A 15,695-nucleotide genomic window follows, 5' to 3' on the forward strand; every position below is an offset into this window, starting at 1 on the left:
TTATATAAGGGGCTTGAGTATCTATGGATTCTGGTAACCACATGGGGTCCTGGAACTAACCCCTCGAGGATACGGAGGGACCACACTGTATCACAGTTCAGTAAAAAATTAAAAAGAAACAAAAGACATGCCGGCGCCCGGGAAGAAAGCAGTGGAGACATGAGATCTGGTTGTGGCAATGTAACCTAGAGCAAGCCACTTCATTTCTCTGAACCTCAGTTTTATCTTTTAATTTGGGAAAAAATTTGTTTGCCTTCTTCCTAAGGCTATTGTGAGAATCAAATTATAAAACTAGAGCAACAATGATAGCAACAGACTCTGTTTCAAACACTTTACAGGCATCATCTCAACTGGTCCTCAGAACATTATAATGGAGGTACTATGCCTATCAAAGTAAACAAGGAAACTGAGGCTTACAGGGGTCACATAATCTGCCCACAGTTACACCGTGGAGATAGGAGAGTTGAAATTCAAACCCAGGGAGATCTATCTGGTAATGTATCTAGAGGGTGCATAAGACCAGTCACTCAGTGGAAGAACATAAAGAGAAGTTCTATTTCTATTCATTTTCTATTTTATCAGCTAAGTACACCTATAACCTTGATGCCCTCCCTCAGTTTGTAAACAAGGGCTCTGGGGTCTCTTGTAACACATGAGGGACACTGAAGGAAGAAAAGGCTCTTCAGCCATAGAGAATGATCGTGGGGCCCTCGCTCTCCCAGGCCTGCAGATTACAGAGCCTGCCTAAGTGGGTTTACGGATCCTATTAGATAGGATCTCAACAATATACACAGTAAAACCAGGAGTGATCATGAAAATCTTTATACCCCTCAGAGGTCTTCTCTGATTTTTTATTTTCTAACCTTTAAAATCTTTCAGATAAACAAATTTCAGTGGCTTTTGAACCTATTTGTTAAAAATATTAAAACTGTAACTTTCTGATTTATAAGAACAACGAATTGATATGAGTGATATAAATTTATAGCTGAATTTCACTAGATTTTAGTGGACAGGATTTAAAAATGAGCATGATTTCATTAGCTCAGCCAATAAAGCAATTCTTCCATTTGGAATGAGGTGTCTTTGTGAGGGGGCTTCCCTGATAGCTTAGTTGGTGAAGAATCCGCCTGCAATGCAGGAGACCCCGGATCGATTCCTGGGTTGGGAAGATCCACTGGAGAAGGGATAGGCTACCTACTCCAGTATTTTTGGGCTTCCCCTGTGGCCCAGCTGGTAAAGAAACCACCTGCAATGTGGGTGACCTGGGTTTGATCCCTGGGTTGGGAAGATCCCCTGGAGAAGAGAAAGGCTACCCATTCCAGTATTCTGGCCTGGAGAATTCCATGGACTGTATAGTCCATAGGTTCACAAAGAGTTGGACACGACTGAGCTACTTTGTGAGTCTTTAGGAGGAAGTGAAGTATCTTTTCTGGGTGTCATCAGACAAGGTCTTTGAATTGTCCTGTGGTCCTGAAGACTAATGATGCATTTTGATCACAAAGTTCACTCATGTTTTCACTATTAAAAATAGAATATTAATAACATTTTGGAGAGGGCAGTTTTTTCTGTTGATGGAAGTCTGAAATATTGTTTACTTCCTTTTTCCCTTTGTTTTGTTTTTATTTATGTATAAAATTAGTATAGTACTGCATGGGTATATGGGTATAGTAGATAAAAGTACAATGTGGATGTGTTTCAAAAATAATTTTACTAACTAGGGCATGCAATGGAAAGCGTGGAGAACACTGGTAGACTGAGAGGGAAGGAGAGAGAATTTTCACTTTCTTCCAAGGGTGAGTGATCATGCCTTATCTGAAAAAACTAAGGCGGAGCAGACCTAAGAATGGGGCAGGGCACAGTCAGACCATCAGAGATCAGAGATGTCACCTGAGTTATAGGGAATTAGGCAGTTTCATGCCCTAGAGTTCAAGTATCACGAACAAAGCAGGTGGGTGTTTGCAGATAGCCAGTGCAGATAGGAAGGGCTAACAGAAGGGGTTCCTGGACAAAGGAGAGCTCCTTATAGTGAATGCTTCATTTAAGAGCCCCAGGACCCCAATTTTCTGAAACCACACATTTTAGATCAATTGTAAAAAGGAACCCTCTAGGCTTAAAATGCTACTAGTAGGCTTTCTGATGCCTTTGATAATTATACTGAAACTTGGATTTCATCAAACAATACCTTACTGCAAAATTACACTTGTTATATATTTCAGATGGTATAGAGTGGGTGAAAAAAGTGTACCTGTATATTCACTTGATAATCCGTGGGACCATGAATAGAGCCATATAAACCAAATCCAACTATAGAGATTCTTCTGTTAACTGTGAACCTGAGAGAATGAGGCCAAATATCAAATAACATACAAAATTCAATAAGCATTCATGTTCTAAAGGCTTATACATTTTTTAAGTGTTACTCAGCACATCTAACTTTACTCATAATAAAGAAAACTATTACAAATTAAACATCTTTAGAAATGTCTTCTGCTTTCCAAAAACCTCTAACTAGAGTAACTTAATGGGAACTTAACTAGAATTTGTTGCCTGTACTATACACCTTTGAGTCAAGCATTTCAGCCTACATGCCCACTTCTGTTGTGGTAATTTTAGTCCACATCTGCCTGCACATCTCCTTCATGAACACAGATGTGTCAACCAGCAGCATCCCAAACTTTGACAATTCCTCGGCTGGATGACTGCTTACTGAGGGCCTATTAGACGGAGGCACTGCGCCTGGCCCTGCGGAAATAATGGTCAACAAGACAGTCTCCGGCCCTACTGCACTTATGTGGAGGACACTGATTATAGATAAGTAAACAAAGAGTTAAATCATTAATTACAAATTGTGCTAAGAATTGTGAAGGAAGCAGGCTGCTGTAACAGCATAGGTGGTGGAGGACTTGCGCAGAGGACCCAAGTTACACAGGCGGATCAGAATGGGATTCCATGCTAGAACAACGAGCAGGTCCAGTCTGGTCACTGTAATTAAGAAACAGACCCACCTCACTCTATTTACAAATGTATGAAAACTAGCATCAAGCACAAATGGCACAAATGATAGTATAATAAGAAATAATCTATAACATAAAGGCGTTATCCTCAACATTTCATGCTTCAAGAACTGAAGTCACAAGTTTAAGTTTACTATTACTACTCCCACACCGTTACCACCTTATGAGACCTTCCTGTGTTAGGCACTGAGCCCAGTTCTTTACATGAATTATTTCCTTTAGTCATAATAGTTCTATAAACTAAGTAACAGTATTATTTTTATCATCCTCAGTTTTTATAGTTGAAGAAACTGAGGTTTAGAGAAATCAACTTGCCTGGATCAAAATTGCATTCCTCAACTGGGACACAACCCCAGGGCTGCATGAATCAAAAGGTCACGCTCTTAAACATCATGCTAAAACTCCCAGTATGAGACTCTCCTTAAAATTTATAATATAGTTTTTATTATAAAAAAGCAATATACTATTTTAAAAAGTTAGAAAATGCAGCTAAACAAATAAGAGGAAAAATTTGAAGCATCTCTAAACATACTATCTAGAGATAACTTCATTTTTAATTTGGTGCATTTCCCTTTCAGACTTTTACTTCTATTTTAATTTTTTTTTAAATTTTTTTAACTTCTGTTTTTAAAGAACAGAAAAATAGACTTTTTTCTGTGAATATACATGCCCTATTTTAAAAACCATGTCAGTATATATTTTTATAACTTCATATAAAAAGGTGAAAGATTATTACTGATTCATTATATTTAACTAATTCCTATATGTTAGATAATCTAGGTTGTTTGCAATTTTTGTTGTTATATAACAATGCCATGATGAACAATCTTATAGCTAAATCATTTCACAGTGCCTTGACTATTTCCTAGAATAAACTGCTGTAAGGAGATTTTCTGGGGAAAATAAAAGGTATATTCTTAAGGCATTAGATGTACTTTATCAAACTGCTTTCTGGGCAGATTATAAAACTTTACATCCAACAAGGAATGAAAATCACTGCTATCTCACTCTCAACAACTACAAGTATCATCTTTTTACTGTTGAGATACTAACAAATTCTATTTATATTTGATTATTAATGAGCTTGGGCTTCCCTCTTAGCTCAGTCAGTAGACAATCTGTCTGCAATGCAGGAGACCTGGGTTCGATACCTGGATCAGGAAGATCCCCTGGAGAAGGAAATGGCTACCCACTCTGGTACTCTTGCCTAGAGAATTCCATGGACAAAGGAACCTGGTAGGCTACAGTCCATGGTGTTGCAACAGTTGGATACGACTTAGTGACTAAACCACCACCACCACCACTATTAATGAGTTAGCACATTTGCTTATATGCATACTATCTACTGGATTTTCTCTTTTAATGAAAATCCCACTCATGTTCTTTCCCCATTTTTCTCGGCTGAGGAGTGTCTTTTTCATGTGGATTTGAAAGCTTTGTCAGTAACATCCATTTCAGAAAGTTTCATTTGTCATTTATCTTTCAATTTTATGGTGGTTTTAGACTTAAACATTCTGACTTATTTGTAGTCCAATTATGATCTATGCAAAGTTTAGAAAGGTCTATCTCATCCTCATAATAAACACTCTGTTCCAACACTTTCTCAGTTTCATTTTTTTAATGTTAAAATCCTAATTTATGCAAATGCTGGAAGATGGCATCAGTAAAGACTGAACTTTATTTTCCTAGTGGTTAATTCTTGCCTCACATTCTGATGTTCATTTACATTAGATTGGTTTCTGAACTGTGTATATGTACTATCTTATAATAGCTTTACAGTATTTTTCATATTTTATTAATACCACTCTCTTAAAAGAAATATTTTTGCAGATTAATTTTGGAATAGTTTTGCCAACCCACCCCTCCCTACCAAAAACATGTGACCTCTATAAGGAACTGCATAACACAGAGGTTAGTTTGGAAAGACACTGTCTTATTTCAGTCAAAGTTCTTCAGTTTTTTAGGTGGTATACCACACTGCACATTTCCTATAGGATTTAATTCTGCTACTTTGTTATTTGTTACTATTGCAGGTGGGTCTGTTTTTACTATTATAAATGAAAATTCAAACATTATTTTTTTTTTTGGCTGTGCTGTGTGGCTGGCAGGATCTTAGTTTCCCTGACCGGGGATTGAACCTGGGCTTCTGCAGTGAAAGTGCTAAGTTCTAACCACTGGACTGCCAGGGAACTCCCTAAAAATTTTTATCGTGGCAAAATATATAACAAAATGTACAATCTTAAGTATTTTAAAGTCTTCAGTGGTATTAAGCACATTCACACTGCTGCTAACCACCAGCACCATCCATCCCTGTAATGGAATTTTAATGACATGAGAACATCACTGGCTTTTGCATATACATTTTGTAACTGACCAGTATTCTTTTTTATTGGTTCTAACAGATTTTTACTGATCCTGAAGCTGTCTGGGTTGACTACTTGTTCTCAAAAGGCGTTCTACCCCAAGGAGATATGCTCTGTTTTCATGAGGATTATGAAGCACTACTAGCAGGCAGCCAGGGCCACCAGGTTTACTGCAATGCTTGGGACAGGCTCCAAAAACAAAGAACCCCAATCAGTTCAAGTGTCTGGTCAGAATTCATGCAGATAAAAAACCTATTTTTAACTATGAGCCTTGAATCTAATTAAAACTTATTTATAGACCAAAGATTTTTACGGCAGTTTTAATATTCACTGACTTTTATAAGAGGTGATTACAATTCAAATCAAGGAAGCAGAATTTTGGTCAATTCTCACTGTTTGTGGTAGTTATATTTTATAGTTTTTACAAACACAGAATCAGCAAATACTAAACCACTGCTCTTGGGGGAATATGTATACACACCCCGGGCTTCCCTGGAGGCTCCTGCCAACGCAGGAAATGAGGGTTCAATCCCTGGTTGAGAAAACCCTCTGGAGAAGGAAATGGTAACCCATTCCAGTATTCTTGTCTGGGGAATCCCAGACAAGAATGGACAAAGGAGCATGGAGGGCCACAGTCCATGGTGTCGCAAAAGAGTCAGACATGACTTCATGACTAAACAACAACACACATACCCGACTTACGTGGAGTATAATCTTAAATTCTAAGAATGATTCAAATCTTTCCTGGGAATGACTGAGAACGCGCTACTGGTGTTGATTTGGGGGTTACAAATAAATTCTAGTGAGTAGATGAGTTCTCAAACATGGAAAAATAGGATGAACTGTAATGTGCTTCGCTTGAAAACCTTTAAAGAAAATGACAAAATTGGCAGCAGCACTCCACATCCTGTTCTCTGCACCTGCAGCTGTCTGTGTGCTAGTATGCACAGGTACTATGTCTGATTGCTTCTTGTCATTTGTTGCTGCCCAAGTGCCTATATGTATTTTATTTTACTATCAGTTATATTTATTTTCCTTTACATTACAACTAAGCCATTATACCACTTGAAAAAAATGGAACACAGGCTTCCCTGGTGGCTCAGTGATAAAGAATCTGCAGGGGACATGCGTTCAATCCCTGATCCAGAAGGATTTCACATGTGCAGAGCAACTAACAACTACCAAGCACCACAACTACTGAGCCTGTGCTCTGCAACAAGAAGCCACTGCAGTAAGCCCAGGCACTGCAACTAGAGAGTAGCTCCCGCTCCGATACAACTAGAGAAAAAGCTAAAACTAAATATACAAGAAAAAGTTACTCTTAAAAGAAAAAAAGAAAAAGAAACACATTATAAATTTCATTTCAGGTTACTAAAGGGGGAATACAAAATATTTCTTATAAAAGAGGGAGAACTAGATCTGATGGAGTACAGAACTACTAACAGATGTTATCTGCAAAAAAATGAAAAAGACTCTTCCTTTCCAATATTTATTTATTTATTTATATTGAAGTATACTTGATTTATAATGCTGTGCTAATTACTATATTTCTTTATCCTTTATGCCTACATCAATCAGTGTTAAAAGAATACTGCTGAAAACAGCAAGGTTAGCACGCACCCCTATCTTGAGGGTTCAATAGTCTATTGTGTTAAAATAAGTATTCTTCTAGACCTAGCCTATTAATGGTTATACCTGGATTGAGGGTGAAATTTTATCAAAAGTTTTTGACATCTATCCAAATACACTGTTTATTTTTCTTTGATCTGCTACCATGGTGAGTTAAAGTAACACATTTCCTAGTATTGAGCCATTCTTTCAATCTCCAAACAAACTTTCCCTTTTATGGTTTCTTTGCACTACTTTTCCATTGATGGACTTTATTAGGAACAGTCCTAGAAAAGTCACTGTTGGATGGATGTTACTTAAAAGATGCTCAATGCATTGCTCAGTGTCCTCTTTCTAAGAAACCACAGGAAGAACTTCTCTTAAGTTTCTGTATCTGGAATGGCCACCCTTCTCCTGAGCAATATGTGTGCCTTTCATGTTATAAACACTTCAATTTCTGTAACCTTACAGCTTCAGAACTAAACTTAAGATGTCAGAACTTGGATCTTGCATATTTATCTCCACTGGAGGTATTTTTCCAACTCTGATTTATCTTTTTTTAAAACTGGAGTATAGTTGATGTACACCTATTTCTGATTTACATCTACTTGCTTCTATAGTATTATCCTTGTGAGGTACTGCTAGATTCAATAAGCTATTTTAGGTAGGATGCCTTTTCTATATCACTGAGCTTGTTAGATTCCTGTATAAGGGTTAGGCTTCCTTCAATAATTAACCAAGAAGTATTTTCTTCTGTCAATGTTCAAGGAAACAATTTGTTCCCTGAAGGTCTGATCAAACTCACCTGTCAAAACCACCTTGTGAAGGGACAGCTCTTTGATAACTTTTAATTTCTTCCATGGTAACTGGTCTAGTCAGGCTTTCTTCTTCAGGCAATTTTGATTATTTATATTTGCCTATAAAATGATCCATTCCATGAAGATGTTCAATTTATTAGCACAGAGTAAACCCAGAATTAAAATAAAAACGTCCTCAGTATATGATTATATTCCATTATTTGTAGATGTAATTTCTTTATTACCTTTGCTAGAGGTTTGCTTTATTGGTCTTTTCAGGAACCAGCTTATGGATTTAGCAATTCTACTATTTTTAATTCATTAATTTCTATGTTTATCTATCTCTTTTCTCTTTTCATATGGTTTTTTGCTATTCATTTTCTAGCTTCATGGGTGAAATGGTTAAATCATTTATTTCTACTCTATTTAGTAAAAGTAGTTAATCATTGCTAATTCTCTCTGTGATGCTTTGGCCTCATCCCCTAAGTTTTCATATATAGTATTCTCACTGTGTGAATTACTACTAAATAGGCCACAAATGCATTTTTATTTCTATTTTAACCCAATATTTATAGGCGTCCTCTGCCCCTCGGAGTTCTAGTTTTAAACAAACTTGCTGTTAGTTTCTAGTTTTACACCAAAGTGTTATTAACATTCAATATGTGAAAATCCAAAAGGTATGTTTTATGAAAACAGATACATATCCTATTTTCACATTTAGCCTAAGAAACACAGTAGGGCAAATATAAATTCCAAAAGGATTATATGCATACATCTTTTAAGATTAAAAAATTTTTTCCCATTTGAAATTGTTATAAATGTATACTAAGATATTTTCCATGTAACATCTATGCAAAGAAAAAACTTAAACCAACCGAGTTAATGCTCAATATATTAAACTGTAGCCCCAAGACTGTTAAAACAGTGTCTGATCAATTAAGGTCTAGACTTCAGCTCCCCACCATGACAATCCTTACAAAACTCATAGCCCCATTCAATCCTTCCTTACTTTACTTGTTTCCTGAAAGATTCTCTCGCTCATAATTCAGTAAGGAGACCAGTAAGCCTCCCTTATTGCTGTATCAAGTTAGACATGTATTAAACAAAGTATAAAATAAAATTGGTTAATCATCTCCCAGGATATGAACAAGAGAGTCAAAGGCTAATCACTGCCCTGCCCACTCCTGAGACTCCAATATGGCAGATACCTGATCCGGTCACTTGTGCCACTGTAGCCCCACCGGCTCTCTACTTGCTGGAACCTATTGATGCAACACTCCTTTCCTCTGAGGCAGCATCTCGGTCGATCAATGTATTCAACACGGGGTTTAGGATTGACAGTGAAATGAAGAAAGAGATTGACTACCTCCCGATCTGACAGAATTCCAGACTGAGCAGGACCTGTAGAAATAAAAGCATAAACCTCAATAAAACTAACTTCACTACAATTCCTAACTGTGTAATATTCCACACAATAAGGTGCATTCAAATGGGAAAGATGTAAAGTAACAATGAGGTAAAAAAAAAATCTTAGCATATGTTCAGTTGCTCAGTCGTGCCTGACTCTCTGCAACCCCATGGACTGCAGTGTGCCAAGCTTCCCTGTCCATTACCAACTCCTGGAACTTGCTCAATATATCACTTTGTAATTACATATTATAATATGTAATTTTAGCATATATTTAAAACTTTTACTAAATTCATCTGAAGTTAACCTAATATATAAGTGTGTAAATCAACGATAAATCAAAGCTTAGGTGAAACCTTGAGATCAGAGAAAGATCTCTGGACTTTGCTATCCATTCACCCTCTCTGAAGATTCTGTTTATCAGAAAGGAAAAGTGAAGAAATGCTTCCAGTGGTAGACAAGAGTTATCCTGACCTTTCCATTCCTCACCTGTCTAAGGCTATAATCAAATAAAGGAATGTGTACAGGTGGAAATAAATGGCACAGTGCTCTCTCACTGTGGGATTTTGAAATCAGCAGAGGGCAGAAGTTAAGACTTGGAAGAGTTGTGAAAGCAGCATATCACATGCTATACTTCTCTCACTTACTGCTTCTGAGAAACTCCAAACTGCTTAAATTTACCCAGGAATAAATGCTATTCCTCATAAAAGATGCCAGGAGATCTCTTCCAAGGCTGGAAAAACAATTTAAATAAGAAATTGCAATACACTAGAAATTTGGTTTAGGAAGCTATAAATCAGATTTTAACACAAAACACCCTAATTTTTAATAAAAAATTTTAAAATATCACACACAAAATATATCAACCTGCCAGACCTGGCCCTATGGTTCATTTGGAATCTCTGGATAGAGAATAGTCTGGATAGAGACTATAAAGAAGAAAAAATACAATTACAAACTTAAAACATGCATTTTAGAGGGGAAAAAAAGAACTGGAATTGCATAAGATCAGAAGAGAGATGGAGGTGGAAACTCATGTAACTTTCTGAGAATAACAAGAGGTAAGACAAAAGAATTAAAATGTTAAAGGTGATTAAAATGGATGATAAAAAGCAGAGATCAACATATAGTAACTAGCATTCCTAAGAACTAACAAAAATAGGATGATGCAATAATTCAAGGTACTGGTACATCTCAATTTATTATGTTTCGCAGATACATTTTTATTTTTTTCCACAAATTAAAGGTTTGTGGCACCAAACAAGTCTATTGCCATCATTTTTCCAACAGCATTTGTTCACTTTGTGCCTCTGTGACACATTTTGGTAATTCTTACAACAGTTCAAACTTTTTCATTATATTTGTTATGATGATCTGTGATCAGTTACCTTTGATGTTCCTACTATAATAGTTTTGAACCACACCCATAATAAGACTGTGAATTTGATGGATAAATGTGTGTGTTCTGACTGCTCCACTGATCAGCCATTCACATCTCCTCCTGAGATACAACAATAATGAAATAAGGCCAATTAACAAACCTACAGTGTCCTCCTAAGTGTTTCAAGAAAAAGCAACAGTCACACATGTCTCCTTTAAATCAAAAACTAGAAATGATTAAGCTGAATGAGGAAGGCATGTCAAAAGCTAGATCTCCAGCACCAAACATTAGCCAAGCTGTGGATGCAAAGGAAAAATTCTTGAAGAAAATTAAGTGCTTCTCCAATGAACACATAAATAATAAGAAAGTGATACAGCCTTAAAGCTGATGTCTGAGTGGTTTGGATAGAAGATCAAGCCAGTCACAACAGTCCCTTAAGCCAGAGTCTAATCCAGAGCAAGGCCTAACTCTCTTCAATTCTGTGAAGGCTGAGAGGAGTGAGGAGGCTGCAGAAGAAACATCTGAAGCCAGCAGAGGTTAGTTCAGGAGGTTTAAGGAAAGAAGTCACCTCCTGACATAAAAGGGCATGGTGAAGTAGCTGATACAGAAGATGAAATGAGTTATTTAGAAGATCTAATTAAGATAATTAATGAAGGTGACTACACAAAACAACATATTTTCAATGTAGACAAACAGCCTTCCACTGGAAGAAGATGTCATCTAGGACTCTGACAGCTAGAGAGAAGTCAATGCCTGCCTTCAAAGGACAGGTTGACTCTCTTGCTAGGGATTAATACAGCTGGTGACATTCAGCTGAAGTCAAGGCTCATTCACCATTCTGAAAATCCTAGGGTCCTTAAGAATTATGCTAAATTTGGATCAAAGAGTGTAAGAGTTTCAAGCCTTATTATTTAAGAAGTACATTTTGTAAAGCTACAGACAGTGATTCCTCTGATGCATCCGGGCAAAGTAAACTGAAAATGTGGAAAGGAGTTACCATTTTAAATGCCACTAAGAACATTTATGACTCATGGGAAGACGTCAAAATATCAAAACCAAACAAAGTTTGGAGGAAGTAAATTGCAACCCTCATGCATAACATCGACAGGTTCAAAGACTTCAGTGGAGAAAGTAACTGCAGATGTGGTAGAAACAGGAACACAACTAGAATTAGAAGTGGAACCTGAAAATGTGACTAAACTGATGCACTTTCATGGTAAAACTTGAACAGATAAGGAGTTGCTTCTACAGATGAGAAAAGAGGTTTCTTGAGACAGAATCTCCTCCTGGTGAAGATGCTGTGAAGACTGCTGACACGACAACAAAGGATTTACAGTATTACATAAACGTGGTTGATAAAGCAATGGCAGAGTGTGAGAGGGTTGTCTCCAATTTTGAAAGAAGTTCTACTGTGGGTAAAATGCTATCCAACAGCATTGCCTAGTACAGAGAAATCGTTTGTGAAAGGAAACAATCTGTGCAAGGAATCAATGTGGCAGATTTCACTGTTGTCTTATTTGAAGAAATTGCCAAGGCCACCTTAATCTTCAGCAACCACCACCCTGATTGGTAAACATCCATTAACATCAAGGCAAGACCCTCCACCAACAAAAAAAAACTATGACTTGCTAAAGGCTCAGATGATAGCTAGTGTTCTTTAGCAATAGTCTTTTTAAATGTAGCTATGCACTTCGTTTTTTAAGACATAATACTACTGCACACTTAATAGACAACAATACAGTGTAAATGTAACTTTTATATGCACTGGGAAACCAAACAATTTGTGTGACTCACTCTATTGTGATATTCAATTTATTGGGGTAGTATGGAATCTAACCCACATTATCTCCAAGGTATGCCTGTATAATAAAATTTCCTTAGTTGAAAATAGAAGTCTTCAGATCATGAAAAACACTCTCCAATACATACCATATACCTAAAGAAAGTAATCAGGAATACACTCGGGATGAGCACTAAAACCAATACAACCTACAGTTAAGTCTAAGAGAGTTGTATTTTTGTAGCATGTTGTGTGGGTGTACAATCTACCTAAAGTAGTCTGGAAAGGGTGAAAAGATGAAACACCATACTAACATTCATATCTGAAATAGGGAAGGCCAATAAATACTGTTTTATTATGAAATGGAGAATTAAGAAAATTGAAGGGGAAAAATTAAATGCACAATTTATTATTTCCTAATCTCTAGAAGGAAAAAAAAAAGTGTTAAACACACAATAGCAAGATAGAGACTATAAAGGGAATTCTCCCCAAAACATTTTTGAAAAATATAATACAGAATAATATGCACAACAGAAAACAGCATGCACAACAGCAAAAGAAGAAATGTTATGTGATTATATAAAAATATTAAGAAGTCTGCAGGATGGAACAGCCTACGTCTGAGAACAACTACGGGCTTCCCTGGTGGCTCAGATGGTAAAGAATCCGACTGCAATGCAGGAGACCCAGGTTCGATCCCTGGGTTGGGAAGATCCCCTGGAGAAGGGAATGGCTACCCACTCCAGTATTCTTGCCTGGAGAACTATAGATGAAACAGTACATAAAACAGTTATTTCACATTAACACTAAACAACTGAGACAGTGTTTCAGAAGGGAGATTAAGCCCTATATTTGTCATCACATTCTCTTTGGAATATTTGCTGATCTGCTTCACAGAGTTTTAATGTCACACAGAAACGGGCAATCTAGAAACTATGGTAGTCCTCACTCAACTGAAGAGACAAAAAACCACCAAGGCAGCCAGACAATGATCTGAAAGAGAATACTTAATAGACAAACAAGATCAACATCTTGTGCATCACTTCTCCTTGAAGTACTAGTCAATTTCTAAGCTACGCACAAGCAAGAAAAACCATGACACCAAGAAACCAAGCAGAAAGGAGCTGCTAAGAGATAAAACAGTTAAACAGAAATTTCTGTCTTAATGTTGGGAAGGAAAATGCCCAAATATTTGAAAATTAAGCTATGTATTTATAGCCCTTGGAGCAAGAAAAAAAATTACCAAGAAAATTAGAAAATAATTTGTATTGAATGGCAATGAAAATACAACATATCAAAATTTCTGGGGGGAAAATGGATGTTTAGACAGAAAACTAGACATGAAAAGAATAAAGTTGAAAGTCACTGTTTTGAGTATATCTCAAAAAGTCATAATGACTAAGTAAATAATCCCCAGCAAATTAAAATTAAAGGAAATAATAAAGAAAAAAGCAGAAATCAGTGAAATGGAAAACATATATACAATAAAGAAAATTAATAAAGCCAGAAGTCAACAGACCTCAGATTGGGAGAAAATAATAGCAAATGAAGAAACAGACAAAGGATTAATCTCAAAAATATACAAGCAACTCCTGCAGCTCAATTCCAGAAAAATAAATGACCCAATCAAAAAATGGGCCAAAGAACTAAACAGACATTTCTCCAAAGAAGACATACAGATGGCTAACAAACACATGAAAAGATGCTCAACATCACTCATTATTAGAGAAATGCAAATCAAAACCACAATGAGGTACCATTACACGCCAGTCAGGATGGCTGCTATCCAAAAATCTACAAGCAATAAATGCTGGAGAGGGTGCGGAGAAAAGGGAACCCTCTTACACTGTTGGTGGGAATGCAAACTAGTACAGCAACTATGGAAAACAGTGTGGAGATTTCTTAAAAAACTGGAAATAGAACTGCCATATGACCCAGCAATCCCACTTCTGGGCATACACACTGAGGAAACCAGATCTGAAAGAGACACGTGCACCCCAATGTTCATCGCAGCACTGTTTATAATAGCCAGGACATGGAAGCAACCTAGATGCCCATCAGCAGATGAATGGATAAGGAAGCTGTGGTACATATATACCATGGAATATTACTCAGCTGTTAAAAAGAATTCATTTGAATCAGTTCTAATGAGATGGATGAAACTGGAGCCCATTATACAGAGTGAAGTAAGCCAGAAAGATAAGAACATTACAGCATACTAACACATATATATGGAATTTAGAAAGATGGTAACGATAACCCTATATGCAAAACAGAAAAAGAGACACAGAAATACAGAACAGACTTTTGAACTCTGTGGGAGAATGTGAGGGTGGGATATTTCAAAAGAACAGCATGTATACTATCTATGGTGAAACAGATCACCAGCCCAGGTGGGATGCATGAGACAAGTGCTCGGGCCTGGTGCACTGGGAAGACCCAGAGGAATCGGGTGGAGAGGGAGGTGGGAGGGGGGATCGGGATGGGGAATACGTGTAAATCTATGGCTGATTCATATCAATGTATGACAAAATCCACTGAAATGTTGTGAAGTAATTAGCCTCCAACTAATTTTAAAAAATAAATAAATAAATAAAGTTTTCTCTGTAAAAAAAAAAAAAATAAATAAAGCCAGAAGTCAGTTCTTGGAAAAAATTAACAAAGTGGATAAACTCCCAGGCAAAGCTCATTAAAGGCACAATAAATCAGTATCAGAAATGAAATAGGGGACATAATTTAGATTTCACAGATAATAAAAGGATATTATTAAATTCACATTAATAAATTAAAGGTCTATGGAGAAGGAAATGGCAACCCACTCCAGTATTCTTGCCTGGAAAAGTCCATGGACAGAGGAGCCTGGAGGGCTGCAGTCCATAGGGTTATATGACTGAGCATGTCTGCACGAGGGTGGAGAGAGATGGGTTGGTAGCAATAAACTGGTAGAACTAAAAAAAATAATAATAATAAATTAAAGGTCTAGATGAAACTGTTACAAAAAGAGGAAACCTGAAAGTCCTACTCTATTCAAGAGATTGAACCTCTAATTAAAATACTTCCACAAAGAAAACACTAGATCCAGATAACTTCACCGATGAGTTCCCTTAAACATTTAAGGAAAAACAGCACCAATTTTATATAAACTTTTGAATACTGAAAAAAGAAAGAAATATTCCTAAGTTCTGTTTATCCTAAGTCCAGGATAAACTTGATAATCAAAAATCTGATAATTTCATTATAAGAAAGGAAAATTGTAGACTAATTTCTCTCATGAAGCAGTCCTAAAAATATTTTTTAAATTTGGTAAAGAGGATCTAGTAATATATAAAAAGAATAATGCATGA

General features: G+C 36.6%; 1 protein-coding gene across 1 annotated transcript in view; it reads right to left on the reverse strand.

Annotated features, from left to right (window-relative positions):
* The window catches only part of BTBD1 (BTB domain containing 1), a 48,481-nt gene that overhangs the window by 3,406 nt on the left and 29,380 nt on the right, over positions 1 to 15,695 (reverse strand). Inside the window, exons 5-6 of the mRNA XM_043489891.1 lie at positions 8,991 to 9,183; positions 2,246 to 2,333 (exon numbers count right to left, since the gene is read on the reverse strand). Of these exons, the coding sequence (XP_043345826.1) occupies positions 2,246 to 2,333; positions 8,991 to 9,183 (281 nt within the window). The remainder of the gene's footprint in view (positions 1 to 2,245; positions 2,334 to 8,990; positions 9,184 to 15,695) is intronic.

Source organism: Cervus canadensis, chromosome 17 (assembly GCF_019320065.1).
Source record: "Cervus canadensis isolate Bull #8, Minnesota chromosome 17, ASM1932006v1, whole genome shotgun sequence".
NCBI lineage: Eukaryota > Metazoa > Chordata > Mammalia > Artiodactyla > Cervidae > Cervus > Cervus canadensis.